This window comes from Dendrobates tinctorius, unplaced genomic scaffold, assembly GCF_039654945.1.
Source record: "Dendrobates tinctorius isolate UK_male_01 unplaced genomic scaffold, ASM3965494v1 ptg000155l, whole genome shotgun sequence".
Lineage (NCBI taxonomy): Eukaryota > Metazoa > Chordata > Amphibia > Anura > Dendrobatidae > Dendrobates > Dendrobates tinctorius.
This window is the reverse complement of record NW_027361822.1, coordinates 1510423-1526857: the sequence shown is the minus strand read 5'-3', so window position 1 is coordinate 1526857 and position 16435 is coordinate 1510423. Positions and strand designations below refer to the sequence as shown.

Below are 16435 nucleotides of genomic sequence, written 5' to 3'. Positions count from 1 at the left end.
TAAGGTACTTCATCTTGTAAACCTGTGACACATCTACATAAAACTCTGGATCTGCTTTAGGAATTGGTGTCTCTTGCACATTGGCAAGTGGCCGTGTTAAAAAACACAGTATACCCTTAGCATGCGCCCCCCGATTCATAACAGTACTAATGGAAAGGGGAGGTAATAATTTAGGATCCCTCTTTTTCTTCTGGGGTCGGTTGCTATGGCTGACCATTGTTGCACATTGACAACACGGCTGCATGTTAACCCCTCCTGACCCCACACACAAACTTCCCCTCATCCAGCACCATGACAACCAGCACAGCAGAGTCCTGCATACACTGAGGCCCCTGATCATGTGACCCCTGACTCCTCCCCTCCTGTGACCTCATCCCAGGTCCTGTGCGCACAGAGCAGCCATATATGTGGTGTGCGGCTCTGCAGGTGGAGGTAGGTGCTGGAGATTCCCCATTACTGGGGGCAGGGGGCAGTAACCCCCTCAGTGCTGGTGACATTTCTCTTCTTTCTCTGGAGCTTCTGTTATTTCCCGCTGATGTCGCCGTATGTGGGATATTTATTGGTTGGAAGGTTCTGGGAACTTATAAATTATTAATGAGGTTTATTCCTTCTCTGGGGACAGAAAACATCAGCGCTTCCCTTATTGTCTCATAAGTCGTCACCAATCAGAGTGGCGCTCGGTTCTCCGCCGTCCCATAGACAATGAATAGAGAGAAGCGCACACGTCTCCTGGGGAACCCTGTCTGCGGTTCTATACACCGGATTTGTTTGTGTTGCGGTTTCTTCAGGCGACATTTATGATTGTGGCAGTTATAATTAATGACTCCTGTAATCTCCCTCATGGTCGCTTCCCGGGACCCTCTTAGTTACCTCCCTCTTCAGCGATATTTCTGGAGTCCCTGTGACTTGAGCAGTTTATGTAGTGATGATATCCGTTGTTCATGTAGATGACAGATTCTGGGGGTCAGACACAAAGCACACGGTGTTCAGGCCGCACTCAATCTTTCTGGCCTGTTTCCTGCTTTGTCCGCCTTCGGCTCCTGATATCAGTGACATATAAGGCAGAAATCTGCCCCCATATGCGACCCATTGACAGTGACACAGCACTGACCTCCAGGCACAGCTCCCAACCTTCCCGGATCCAGTGGGACAGTCCCAGATTTGGGTCTCTGTCCGGCCGTCGAAGGCGGTGAGCCAAGTGTACTGCACTGCCCTCATCAGCATAGCTCTGCGCAGCCTGAGCACTGACCAGCTGAGCTCATAGTGCAGAGCACCGAGTGTCCCCGAGAAGACAGAATCCGTTTATGACCGCTATTGGAATTCTCTCCTGCTGGCACAGAGCTCTGGGAGCGCTATGTGTTGAGCAGAAGCTTCACATAGCTGAGGCTTTGTTTTTTTAAGACCCAGCGGTAGGTCTCTGCCTAAGACCACGTTTACATGTTCAGTATATTACAATATTTGGAAATCAAAATCATGGGTGGAACAATCAAGGAAAAAATATAAGGGCTCGTACTCATTTGCGGGAAAAATGGACGAGTGCAATCTGAGAAAAATCCGGACTGCAGTCTGACCAATGTTGTTCAATGGGTGACATCTCATCTGCCTTTTTTTTTTTTTTTTTTTTTTTGTCAGCTGAAATCGCAGCATGCTGTGCATCTCGGACGAGACTCGCCAATGCAAGTCAATGGGTGCGATAAAAAAATTGCACAGCATTCGCACAATGCGATTGCTGTCTGATTTTTACACACCGGTGACCTTTGAAAAGCCGGCAGTCCATGTGCTGCATACAGTAAAATCACACTGACAGGTTAGAATAGAATAGATATATACACATAGAGAATATATATATATATTAGTACAGACCAAAAGTTGGGACACACCTTCTCATTCAAAGAGTTTTCTTTATTTTCATGACTATGAAAATTGTAGATTCACTGTGAAGGCATCAAAACTATGAATTAACATGTGGAATTATATAATTAACAAAAAAGTGTGACACAACTGAAAATATGTCTTCTATTCTAGGTTCTTCAAAGAAGTCACCTTTTGCTTTGATTACTGCTTTGCACATTCTTGGCATTCTCTTGATGAGCTTCAAGAGGTAGTCACCGGAAATGGTTTTCACTTCACAGGTGTGCCCTGTCAGGTTTAATAAGTGGAATTTCTTGCCTTTTAAATGGGGCTGGGACCATCAGTTGTGTTGTGCAGAAGTCTGATGGATACACAGGTGATAGTCCTACCGAATAGACTGTTAGAATTTGTATTATGGCAAGAAAAAAGCAGCTAAGTAAAGAAAAACGAGTGGCCATCATTGCTTTAAGAAATGAAGGTCAGTCAGTCCGAAAAATTGGGAAAACTTTGAAAGTGTCCCCAAGTGCAGTGGCAAAAACCATCAAGCGCTACAAAGAAACTGGCTCACATGAGGACTGCCCCAGGAAATGAAGACCAAGAGTCACCTCTGCTGCGGAGGATAAGTTCATCCGAGTCACCAGCCTCAGAAATCGCAGGTTAACAGCAGCTCAGATTAGAGACCAGGTCAATGCCACACAGAGTTCTAGCAGCAGACACATCTTTACAACAACTGTTAAGAGGAGACTTTGTGCAGCAGGTCTTCATGGTAAAATAGCTGCTAGGAAACCACTGCTAAGGACAGGCAACAAGCAGAAGAGACTTGTTTGGGCTAAAGAACACAAGGAATGGACATTAGACCAGTGGAAATTTGTGCTTTGGTCTGATGAGTCCAAATTTGAGATCTTTGGTTCCAACCACCGTGTCTTTGTGCGACGCAGAAAAGGTGAACGGATGGACTCTACATGCCTGGTTCCCACCGTGAAGCATGGAGGAGGAGGTGTGATGGTGTGGGGGTTCTTTGCTGGTGACACTGTTGGGGATTTATTCAAAATTGAAGGCATACTGAACCAGCATGGCTACCACAGCATCTTGCAGCGGCATGCTATTCCATCCAGTTTGCGTTTAGTTGGACCATCATTTATTTTTCAACAGGACAATGACCCCAAACACACCTCCAGGCTGTGTAAGGGCTATTTGAGCAAGAAGGAGAGTGATAGGGTGCTACGCCAGATGACCTGGCCTCCACAGTCACCAGACCTGAACCCAATCGAGATGGTTTGGGGTGAGCTGGACCGCAGAGTGAAGGCAAAAGTGCCAACAAGTGCTAATCATCTCTGGGAACTCCTTCAAGACTGTTGGAAGACCATTTCCGGTGACTACCTCTTGAAGCTCATCAAGAATATGCCAAGAGTGTGCAAGGCAATAATCAAAGCAAAAGGTGGCTACTTTGAAGCACCTAGAATATAAGACATACAGTATTTTCAGTTGTTTCACACTTTTTTGTTAATTATATAATTCCACATGTGTAAATTCATAGTTTTGATGCCTTCAGAGTGAATCTACAATTTTCATAGTCATGAAAATAAAGAAAACTCTTTGAATGAGAAGGTGTGCAAACTTTTGGTCTGTACTGCGTGTGTGTGTGTGTGTGTGTGTATATATGTATGTGTATATATATATATATATATATATATATATATATATATATATATATATAACATTTCACCACTTCTGCATTTTTCACCCATCCCTGGTCATGGTTTACAAACATTAATGTTAAATAAAGGAGCTGTGTTTCCATAAAGCGCAGTACATGTACGCCGCCACAATCGGGTGCGGGTGTCAGCTCTATATGAGAGCTGACACCATGGAGCAATGCCCACGATCGGTGCTAGCTCCAATGCTGCTGTCAATAGTGACAGCGACATCTAGCAGATTGCAGAGAGGGGGCTTCCTCTGTGCTTTCATCAGCAGAACATGATGCGATCATGTTGTCCTGATGGTCTCCATGGAGACCCCTGTCCACAAGGTGGCCTTGGGTTCCTTCAGGGAAGGTAGCCTGTGATCGCCTGCTAAAACCAGGAGCTGACATGCCTCCTCCCCTGCCTGTCAGACGCTGGTCCGATGCTTTGCAGTGCAGAAGCATTGTGGAGCATCAGATCAGCGATCTGTCACAATACAGTGATGTCCCATCCTGGGACAATGTGAAACAGTTAAAAAAAAGGTATTAAAAGTGTAAAAATATTTTTAAAAAATCCCCAAATGAACAAAAAGAGAGAACCTATTATTCCAATACATACATTTATTTATGTAAAAAAAAAAAAAAAGTACACATATTTGGTATCGCCGCATCCAGAAACACCTGCTGTATAAAACTACTGCACTAGTTAACCCCTTCAGTGAACACCATAAAAAACACGAGGCAATAAACAATGGTTTATCATTATACCGCCGAACAAAAAGTGCAATAAGACAAAAAGACAAATGTAAAAAAAAAATGGTACCGCTGAAAATGTCATTTTGTCCCGCAAAAAATAAGCCATCCTACAGCTCCATCAGTGAACATATAAAAAAAAGTTATAGTTCTCAGAATAAAGCGATGCAAAAATAATTATTTTTCTCTGTAAAATAGTTTTTAGTGTGTAAAAGCGCCAAAACAAAAAAATATAAATTGGGTATCACTGTAATCATACTGACCAAAAGAATAAAGCTGCCTTACCAATTTTACCACACATGGAATGGTATAAAACAATCCCAAAAGCAATTCCTGGGTTTTGTTCATTCTATCTCCCAAAAATCAGAATAGAAAGCGATCATAAAAGGTCATGTGCCCAAAAATGGCACCAATAAAAACATCAACTCGTCCCTCAAAAAATAAGCCCTCGCATGAATCTGTCAGCTGAAATATGCAAAAAATTGAGTCAAAATCTTTACTACACTTGTAGATAAATTCCCAAAGGGGTAAAATTTCCAAAATGGGGTCATTTGAAGGGAGATTTTGCTTTTCTAGCACTTAGGGGCTCTTTGTATAGAGTCCGCAAACAATTCTAAGAAAATTTGCGCTCCAGGACGCAAACAGCGCTCCGTCCCTCCCGAGTTTTGCCGTGTGGCTAAGCAGTACTGTACAGCCACATATGGGGTATTTCTACATTCAGCAGAAATTGTGGGACAAATTTTGGTGCCAATTTTACCCATTTCCAAGTGTGAAAATGTAAAACTTGGTGGTAAAATTCTAAATTATTTTTTCTTCACTGCCCAGTGGTATAAAATTCTGTGACACACCTGTTTGTAAAAAATATAATCAATGCACGCCTAAATGAGTTCATTGAGAGGTTTAGTTTGTAAAATAGGGTCACTTATGTAACACAACACCCTCAAACCAGTGCAGCAAAATCTGCACTGTAATATGGCACTCCTTCCCTTCTGAGCTTTGCACTATGCCTCAAAAGAAGTTTTCGACCACATATGGGGTATCGGTTAAATCAGGAGAAATTGAACAACAAATTTTTGGGTCCATTTTCTCCTGTTCCCTTGTGAAGTTACAAAATTTGGAGCTAATTTTTTGTGGGGAAAAATGTTTTTTTTTTTTTTTTTATTTTCACGGCTCAACATTACAAACTTCTGTGAAACACCAGGGGGTTCAAGGTGCTCAATAGATATTAGACATCTAGATAAGTTCCCTAAGGGGTCTAGTTTCCAAAATGTGGTCACTTTTGGGAGGTTTCCACTGTTTAGGCACATCAGGGGCATGGCGAGGGCAGAGAGGAGCGTTGAGGAGTTGGCCTGAGGGCAGAGAGGAGCGTTGAGGAGGTAGCCTAAGGCTGGAGTCACACTAACCTGCTCAAAATACGGTCAGTATTTTACATGCGTAATACGGACGAATGGCCCCTAAACAGTGCTCCGTATGTCATCCGTAAGCAAGGTGTGGTCGCGTATTTTGCGCATGTAAGCATCCGTATGGCATCCGTATGTAATCCGTATGGCGAGATTTTCTCGCAGGCTTGCAAAATGGACATATAATGGAGCCCTATGACAGGGTTTCTAACAGAAACCAAGGAATAGATATAGACACATAGAATGCATATATATATATATATATGTATGTGTATACAGTCATGGCCAAAAGTATTGACACCCCTGCAATTCTGTCAGATAATACTCAGTTTCTTCCTGAAAATGATTGCAAACACAAATTCTTTGGTATTGTTATCTTCATTTAATTTGTCTTAAATGAAAAAACACAAAAAGAATTGTCCTAAAGCCAAATTGGATATAATTCCACACCAAACATAAAAAAGAGGGTGGACAAAAGTATTGGCACTGTACGAAAAATCATGTGATGATTCTCTAATTTGTGTAATTAACAGCACCTGTAACTTACCTGTGGCACCTAACAGGTGTTGGCAATAACTAAATCACACTTGCAGCCAGTTGACATGGATTAAAGTTGACTCAACCTCTGTCCTGTGTCCTTGTGTGTACCACATTGAGCACGGAGAAAAGAAAGAAAACCAAAGAACTGTCTGAGGACTTGAGAAACCAAATTGTGAGGAAGCATGAACAATCTCAAGGCTACAAGTCCATCTCCAAAGACCTGAATGTTCCTGTGTCTACCGTGCGCAGTGTCATCAAGAAGTTTAAAGCCCATGGCACTGTGGCTAACCTCCCTAGATGTGGCCGGAAAAGAAAAATTGACAAGAGATTTCAACGCAAGATTGTGCGGATGTTGGATAAAGAACCTCCACTAACATCCAAACAAGTTCAAGCTGCCCTGCAGTCCGAGGGTACAACGGTGTCAACCCGTACTATCCGTCGGCATCTGAATGAAAAGGGACTGTATGGTAGGAGACCCAGGAAGACTCCACTTCTTACCCCGAGACATAAAATAGCCAGGCTGGAGTTTGCCAAAACTTACCTGAAAAAGCCTAAAACATTTTGGAAGAATGTTCTCTGGTCAGATGAGACAAAAGTAGAGCTTTTAGGGCAAAAGCATCAACATAGAGTTTACAGGAGAAAAAAGAGGCATTCAAAGAAAAGTACACGGTCCCTACAGTCAAACATGGCGGAGGTTCCCTGATGTTTTGGGGTTGCTTTGCTGCCTCTGGCACTGGACTGCTTGATCGTGTGCATGGCATTATGAAGTCAGAAGACTACCAACAAATTTTCCAGCATAATTTAGGGCCCAGTGTGAGAAAGCTGGGTCTACCTCAGAGGTCATGGGTCTTCCAGCAGGACAATAACCCAAAACACACTTCAAAAAGCACTAGAAAATGGTTTGAGAGAAAGCACTGGAGACTTCTAAGGTGGCCAGCAATGAGTCCAGACCTGAATCCCATAGAACACCTGTGGAGAGATCTAAAAATGGCAGTTTGGAGAAGGCACCCTTCAAATATCAGGGACCTGGAGTAGTTTGCCAAAGAAGAATGGTCTAAAATTCCAGCAGAGCATTGTAAGAAACTCATTGATGGTTACCGGAAGCAGTTGGTCGCAGTTATTTTGGCTAAAGGTTGTGCAACCAAGTATTAGGCTGAGGGTGCCAATACTTTTGTCCGGCCCATTTTTGGAATTTTGTGTGAAATGATCAATGTTTTGCTTTTTGCTTCATTCTCTTTTGTGTTTTTTCATTTAAGACAAATTAAATGAAGATAATAATACCAAAGAATTTGTGTTTGCAATCATTTTCAGGAAGAAACTGAATATTATCTGACAGAATTGCAGGGGTGTCAATAATTTTGGCCATGACTGTATATCTATTCTTTCGTTTCTTTATTAAACCTGTCAGTGTGAGTTTACTGTATAGCGCACTGAATTGCCGGCTTTGCTAAAAGACACCGGGTGCGTATTTCTCGCAAGTCACATGTGTGGTCCGTGTGTAATCCGCATTTTTTGCGCACCCATAGACTTGCATTGGCGTATTACGGGCGTAGTACGCTGACAGTCGCAGCATGCTGCGATTGGCACGGACCGTAGAATACGGATGAGAAATATACGGCTGGTGCGAGGGACCCCATAGGGAATCATTGGTCCGTGTGTAATGCGGGCTTTTAGCGCCTCTCACTCGACCGTATTCCTCGCCAGTGTGACCCCGGCCTAAGGGCAAAAGGAGCACTGAGGAAATGGCCTTGGGGGCAGAGGGAAGCACTGAGGTGACAGCCTGAAGGCAGAGAGGAACCCTGAGAACACTGTAGAAAAGCCCTAGGGCAGAAAGAAATGAAGAAGAGACAGACTCAAGACAGAGATAAGTGCTGAGCAGATGGCCTTAAGATGGCCTGAGAACAGAGAGGAGCACTGAGGAGACAGACTAAAGACAGAGGAACACCAATGACCTCATACGCCATCACCAAATGTCAGCTGCTGGCCTCTGATTGGCATTGATATTGTGTAGAGAGCACATTCAACTGAATGAAAGTGTTGACATGCCTGAACAGGGTCGGTAACATCAATGGGCCTAAGTGCTTGCAGACCACATGAAGAGCCTCAGGGGCCGTGTGTTTGAGACCTCTGATCTAAACGTTATGTCTCAAAATATGCTTTCCCCCTAATATCTCCACTAATTATATTACTACATGGGATCTTTATTACATTGGCTCATTTTTTCCCCCTTCAGGTCCCTACAATATTGAATCGTCTCAGTTGAGATCTTCCAGAGAATTGTACTAATAGACCGGTTAAATATGGATAGCAACAGGGACAAGATGATGGAGAGAATATTACACATCACCCTAGAGATCCTCTTCCAGCTTACTGGAGAGGTGAGAGATTCTGGTGACATCACATTACGTCATCTATGGGAATAACACATGGACAGAACTGGAGAGGTGAGGACTCTGGAAATATCTGTAGTGAGATTTATTAATGTGTCTCTCCATAACCAGGATTACACAGTAGTGAAGAAGACTTCTAGGGAGCGCTGTCAGATCCCTGTGACTGAGGGATGGGGAAGACCCCTGAGCCCAATCACAGGGCCTCCACCTCACCTCCTGATACATGAGGACATCAATGACCAGAATATCCTAGAACTCGCCTACAAGATGATTGAGCTGCTGAATGGAGAGGTGACACTGCTGGGAATGCTGGGACATTATACGCAACGTTATGAAGGGATCGGGGGGATGACAGTATCGTTGTATGTGTCAGGTTCCTATAAGGTGTCAGGATGTCACCGTCTATTTCTCCATGGAGGAGTGGGAGTATTTAGAAGGACACAAAAATCAGTATGAGGACGTCATGATGGAGATGTCCCAGCCCCTCACATCACCAGGTAATAGACAAGACTAAATGTACACAGCCTATAATTACCTGTATATAAATAATGAATTCAGTCCTGTATGTGTTTTCTCCAGTTTTATCCAGTGAGAGGACAACACCGGAGAGTTGTCTCCATCTTTTTCTTCCTCAGGACTATAAACAAGAAGATCCCACTAATCCTCAGGATCATCAGGTAGATGGGGAGAAGGTGTCATGAAATCTCCCATATGATGAGTAGAAAGTTGTGAAGGTCTTGTGTCCAGTCTTGTGTTCTCGACCAGTATTATACACTGAGTTTCTTTGATTTACCAGCCCTTTCCAAAGTTTATTTTCCTATATAAAAATTAGACCCGTTACTGGAGTGCAGCAGATAATTAACTGATTAGTTTTCCATGAATCCAGTTTGCTGTTGCACCATGTTGATGAGCAGGTCACAGGTTGGTACAAGCTGAATCCATGTACCCATCTTCTCAGGTGTCAACATTTCAGGTGGTTGAAGAATTTGTAGAAGCTGTAAGAACCAAGGACAATTAACTAGCCTTATACTTGGAGGAAATGAGAGAATAAAGCTGTTGTCTGGTTCTTCTCACCTTGTTCTGATCATGGAGACTTCTCATTTATCATTATAAGCCTACAGGTTGGGTTTATGCAGGATTTGGAAAGAAATAAAAAGGATGGAAAACATTTTGGCCTGTCCCTGACCTGATCACAGCCTATGTGCTATGGTTCATAGAAAATACAAGGCTTTTGTGGCGCCCCTGAGGCTCGGTCACCACAGAGGTACCGCACCTCCTCCTGAGGTGTGGTACCCCACCTCCTCCTGAGGTGTGGTACCCCACCATCCAGGTGAGTTGGAGGCTCCTGACCACGCTCCAACACTCGCATCCCACACAACACGGTAGTTCAGCAAAGCCACATTGCGGCTCCCTGCTTGGAGTGTAGCAGGGCACCTTTGGTGGCTCCCTGATTGGAACACGAAACGTGCTGGGAGGCGGGTGGAGTTGAGAATACATAAAAGAGCGGGAAGGTTTAGGATTACAGGTCAGTCAGTAGGAGAGAGTGAGGAAAGAAGATCCCTGGGAGAGGGATGGAGGAAGGAGGTGCTGCAGCAGACCTCAGTGACCTGCGTCTGCTGGCACGGGAAAGGAACGAAGGAGAAAGACATTGAACTGAAACCTGATCTTCCAGGAGAAGGAGAGATTAGTGCGGAACGAAGGAGTAAAAGGGAACAGAGGACGTGGGTTAGGAGAGAACCCTGCCTAGAAGTTCTAAGCGCAAGGCAGGGGCCCGGTCCCCGAGGTTGTATGGATGCTAATGGTCCTGCAGCAGACACCGGTGGAGTAGTGGGCTGTAAATGCACTACTCCCATCTAAGACTTGGTGGCATAACAGCAACATTGACAGTGAGCCGGGATTCAGGAGAAGGAGTCCCCGAAGCAGGCTACAGCTGTCTGCCGTACAAGTAGAGTTCTTGGGAACATCTGTCAGGAGGCACTCCAGTGTAACTCAGTACTGGGAGTACTTCACACCAAAGGCGCTATATGAGGAGACGTTCAGAAAGGTACATGTTGGCGGAGCGTTGGAAGGGAGCATTCCATCTGGCCTGGAGGTTGACTGAGTCTCTGACCTGGAGGACACAGAACGGAGGCGGGCACCTGTATGTACTACAGACTGTGAGTAAAGCTTTGGAACTACAAGCCCTGGTGTCCTCCACTGATTCTTGCGCCAACACACCCAGCACTGCTACACCTGGGTACCAGCTACTACCCCGCTTGTGCCTCTCTTCTACCCCTACATCTACACTGCCCTGGGACTACAGCTCCCCCTGTGGGGAGCTTCACCATCTTGGCTGCACCACACCACCAGTCCCAGAGGATCTGCATGCAGCGTCGGCTTAACATCTCCCTTGCCGAACGCCACAGGTGGCATCACGAACTATTCATCAATTCTATTTAATTGTTCTTTCACCCCCCTTTTGCAATGGAGCCCCAGGGCCACGGACCGGGCCACAGCTTCCGTGACAACTCCCATTGAGATAAACGGGCCCGGTGCTGAGTATCCCCACAGTCCTGGCAGGGCGATTCATTTTCATATGCAAAATTGCCAACAAATCTTTAACCCCTTAAGCCCTGAAGGTATTTTTGTTTTTACATTTTTGTTTTTCGCTCCCCTTCTTCCCAGAGCCATAACTTTTTTTATTTTACCGTCAATTCTGGCGTTTTGATTTTTTTCTCACTACACCATTTAGCGGTGGGGTTAATCCTTTTTTTTTTGATAGATCGGGCGATTCTGAACACGGCGATACCTAATATTTGTATCTGTGATTTCTTTTTTTTTTTTTTTTTTTATTATTTTATTTTGAATGGGGCGAAAGGGGGTTGATCTAAACTTTTATATCTTTTTTCATATTTTTTAAAACTTTTTTTTAATTTTGGCATGCTTCAATAGTCTCCATGGGAGACTAAAAGCATCCACAACTCGATAGGCACTGCTACATAGAGGCGATAAGCAGATCGCCTATATGTACCAGAATTACAGCATTGCTATGCCTCATCAACAACCATAGAGGTCTCTAGGAGACCTCAGGTTGTTGTGGCAACACATCCCTGACCCCCAATCAAGTGACGGGGGTTGGTGATGCACGTATTTCCGTCCGTGCTGCCGGAAGCTCTTGTTAATAGGCGCAGGTGGATCGCGATTCCACCAGGGCCTATTGCGGAAACATGTCAGCTGTTGAAAAAAGCTGACATGTCCCTGCTTTGATGCGGACTCACCGCCGGACCCCTCATCAAAGCGGGGGTACTGCCATTGGACGTACTGTTCTGTCCAATGGCAGTAAGGTGTTAAATTGCCTAAGTGTGAGCCATGGAATTTTGCACTATTATTTTGAGTGTCATCCACTAATACAGAACACCAAAGTCTTCTAACTATTGTTGAGTGCCAACCAGAAATTGTGATGAATTTAAAGGGAACCTGTCAGCAGTTTTGGCCGATATAAGGTGCGGCCATCCACTTTCATGGCTTATACACAGCATTCTAAAATGCTGTATATAAGCTCCTAACCTCATCTGAAAGAACTGAAAAATAACTTTTATTATACTCACCTGCGGGGCGGTCTGGTCCGAAGGGTGTCGTTGGTCTTGATCCGGCGCCTCCCATCTTATTATCGCCGCCCTCCTGCTTGCTTCTTGTGGATGACGCGACCCTGCATCATCCACACAGGCTCCGCGGGAACACGCTCTTGTGCAGGCGTACTTTGCTCTGCCCTGTTGAGGGCAGAACAAAGTACTACAGTTCGCAGGTTCCGGAAAAGGTCAAAGAACCCCAGAACGTGCACACTGCAGTACTTTTCTCTGCCCTCAACAGGGCAGAGAAGTATGCCTGCGCAGGAGCGCAATGCTGGGGAGCCTGTGTGGATGATGCAAGTTCACGTCATCCACAAGAACCAAGCGGGGGGGCGGAGATCATAAGAAGTTGGGAGGCGCCGGACCAAGAACAGCGACACCCATCAGACCAGACCGCCCCTCAGGTGAGTATAATAAAAGTTATTTTTCAGTACTTCCAGGTCGGGTTCAGGGCTTATATACAGCATTATAGAATGCTGTGTATAAGCCCTGAAAAGTGATGGCCGCAATGTTCATTTATGATCTTTTTTGTTCTTCAAACAATTTCATCTGTATGTGACTTATTTGTTTTCAGGGTAAAGATCTCCCCCATATTAATTCTACAGAGACATATGTGAGCGGTGATGAGTGGTGTAAAGAGGAGTTTAATACAGATAACTGCACAGGTGAGTAGTAGCCACTAAATGTTGAGACGTCACAGGTTCTACTTAATAACAGGCCCATATAATTATCTGATGAATTTTTTTAGGGTTTGCTCGTAGAAATTATTGTGATGTTGAATTTAAAGGGAATCTGTCACCACTTTTGATCTACCTAACTATTAACCCCTTTCCTACAATGGACGTAATATTCCGTCCATGTGACCTGGGACCTAAGTCCCATGGACGGAATATTACGTCATAGCGATCAGCGGCGCCATGTGGTGAGCGCCGCAAATCGCGGCCGGGTGTCAGCTGATTATCACAGCTGACACCCGGCACAATGTGTCAGGGGCGGTCACGGACCGCCCCCGACATGTTAACCCCTTGCACACCGCGATCAAACACGAATCCAAGATGGCGACGGGGGCCTGCAGGGAGTGACTTCCTCAGTGCCTGCAAAGCACAGGCATGAGGAAATCAGCGTCTATGCCTGTGACAGATCGCTGATCTGTCACAGTGATCTGTGATGTGACAGATCAGCGACCTGTCGCATGACAGTTATGTCCCCCCTGGGACAACCTAATAAAGTAAAAAAAATTTTAAAAAAAGTGTAAAAATAATTTTAAAAAAATTGCTAAATATTCCCTAATAAATTCATTTTTTGGAAATAAAAAGAAAAAAAAAACAAAAGTACACATACTGTATTTGGTATCACTGCGTCCGTAACGACCCACCTTATAAAACTGTCCCATTAGTTAACCCCTTTAGCAAACCCCTTAAAAAATAATAAAAAACGAAGCAAAAAATAATGATTTATTATCATACTGCTGAACAAAAAGTGCAACAACGCACGATCAAAAAGATCCATATAAATATCCATGGTACCGCTGAAAACGTCATCTTGTCCCGCAAGAAACGAGCTGCCACCCAGCATCATCAGCGAAAAAATAAAAAAGTTATAGCTCGCAGAATAAAGCGATGCAAAAATAATTATTTTTTATATAAAATTGTTTTCATTGCATTAAAGCGCTAAAACATAAAAAAAGACATAAATGAGGTATCGCTGTAACCGTACTGACCCGAAGAATAAAACGGCTTTATCAATTTTCCAGCACGCAGAACGGTATAAACGCACCCCCCAAAAGAAATTCATGAAACGCTGGTTTTTGTTCATTCTGCGTCCCAAAAATCGGAATAAAAAGCGATCAAAAGATGTCACATGCCCGAAAATGATACCAATAAAAACGTCAACTCGTCCCGCAAAAAATAAGACCTCACATGACTCGGTGGGTCAAAATATGGAAAAATTATAGCTCTCAATATGTGGTGATGCAAAAACTATTTTTACAATAAAAAGCGTCTTTTAGCGTGTGACAGCTGCCAAATATAAAAACCCACCATAAATAGTAAATCAAACCCCCCGTTATCACCCCCTTAGTTAGGGAAAAATAATAAAATTAAAAAAATGTACTTATTTCCATTTTCCCATTAGGGCTAGGGTTAGGGCTGAGATTAGGGTTAGAGGTGTGTTGGGGTTAGGGTTGGAGTTAGAATTGGGGGGTTTCCACTGTTTGGGCACATCAGGTGCTCTCCAAACGCAACATGGCATCTGATCTCAATTCCAGCCAATTCTGCGTTGAAAAAGTCAAATGGTGCTCCTTCCCTTCCAAGCTCTGCCATGCGCCAAAACAGTGTTTTACCCCCACATATGGGGTATTAGCCTACTCAGGACAAATTGCAAAACAACTTTTGGGGTCCAATTTCTCCTGTTGCCCTTAGAAAAATAAAAAATTGAGGGCAAAAATATCATTTTTGTGGAAAAAATATGATTTTTTATTTTCACGCCCGGGCATTATAAACTTCTGTGAAGCCCTTGGGGGTTCAAAGTGCTCACCACACATCTAGATAAGTTCCTTGGGGGGTCTAGTTTCCAAAATGGTGTCATTTGTGGGGGGTTTCCACTGTTTTGGTACATCAGGGGCTTTCCAAACGCGACATGGTGTCCGATCTCAATTCCAGCCAAAAAGTCAAATGGCGCTGCTTCCCTTCCGAGCTCTGCCATGCGCCCAAATAGTCATTTACACCTACATATGGGGTATCAGCGTACTCAGGACAAATTGCACAATAACTTTTAGGGTCCTGTTACCCTTGGAAAAATAAGAATTGAGGGTGAAAAGATCATTTTTTGGAAAAAATATGATTTTTTAATTGTACGGCTGTACGTTATAAACTTCTGTGAAGCCCTTGGGGGTTGAAAGTTCTCACCACACATCGAGATAAGTTCCTTGGGGGGTATAGTTTCCAAAATGGGGTCACTTGTTGGGGGTTTCCACTGTTTAGGTACATCAGGGGATCTCCAAATGTGACATGGCGTCCGATCTGAATTCCAGCCAATTTTGCATTGAAAAAGTCAAACGGCGCTCCTTCCCTTCTGAGCTCTGCCATGCACCGAAACAGTAGTTTCCCCCCCACATATCAGGTATCAGCGTACTCAGGACAAATTGCACAATAACTTTTGCAGTCCAATTTCTCCTGTTACCCTTGGTAAAATAAAGAAAATTGAACCTGAAGTATTTTTTTTTGTGAAAAAGTTAAATGTTCATTTTTTTTAAATATTCAAAAAATTCCTGTGAAGCACCTGAAGGGTTAATAAACTTCTTGAATGTGGTTTTGAGCACCTTAAGGGGTGCAGTTTTTAGAATGGTGTCACTTTTGGGTATTTTCTATCATATAGACCCCTCAAAGTGGCTTCAAATGCGATGTGGTCCGTAAAAATAAAATGGTGTTGCAAAAATGAGAAATCGCTGGTCAACTTTTAACCCTTATAACTTCCTAAGAAAAAAAAAAATTTGGTTCCAAAATTATGCTGATGTAAAGTAAACATGTGGGAAATTCAAATTTGGAAAATTGCGAAATTTTCAAAATTTTTGCCAAATTTCTGTTTTTTTCACAAATAAACACAAGTTATTTGAATGAAATGTTACCACTAACATGAAGTACAATATGTCACGAGAAAACGATGTCAGAATTACCGAGATCCATGGAAGGGTTTCAGAGTTATTACCTCATAAAGGGACAGTGGTCAGAATTGTAAAAATTGGCCCGGGAGTTAACGTGCAAACCACCCTTGGTAGTGAAGGGGTTAATATGGGCATACAGGCTATAGAATTCTGAGGAGAGTGATACCTGTATGCCTCATATCAGATGCCTTGTTGTTGAGAAATCATCTTTTTATCTCTTTATGTAGATGTTCTCTTCCAGACTCTGGGGAGGATGTTGCCTGGAAGAAAACTCTGCCTCCAGAGCTTATTTTAAATGAAAGGCAGTGTTATCAGTGTGAGACACGTAACATAATCAAAACAATTAAATTTGTCTGTTTGCAAACACATTTTTGCTTCTCTCTCAGCTCTGCTGTATTGCAACAATATTACAAAACTGTCTGCCTGTGAGATGGAAACTGAAGCTGAGAGAAACCTGCAGAGTTGTCAGTTATAATCACACACAGCTCTGCAGTGAGATCAGGAATGAAGAGAGCAGCCATTACATATCACACTGGTTCTCCTCCTTCATG

At 43.6% G+C, this 16435-nt stretch overlaps 1 protein-coding gene across 1 annotated transcript in view; it reads left to right on the top strand.

Moving 5' to 3' along the window:
• Nucleotides 1-333: 333 nt before the first annotated feature.
• Nucleotides 334-16435, top strand: part of LOC141051164 (uncharacterized) — a 195163-nt gene continuing 179061 nt past the window's right edge. The window contains 6 exon segments of the mRNA XM_073548028.1: nucleotides 334-432; nucleotides 8459-8603; nucleotides 8727-8906; nucleotides 8989-9112; nucleotides 9195-9292; nucleotides 12798-12888. Of these exon segments, the coding sequence (XP_073404129.1) occupies nucleotides 8526-8603; nucleotides 8727-8906; nucleotides 8989-9112; nucleotides 9195-9292; nucleotides 12798-12888 (571 nt within the window). The 5' untranslated portion in view covers nucleotides 334-432; nucleotides 8459-8525.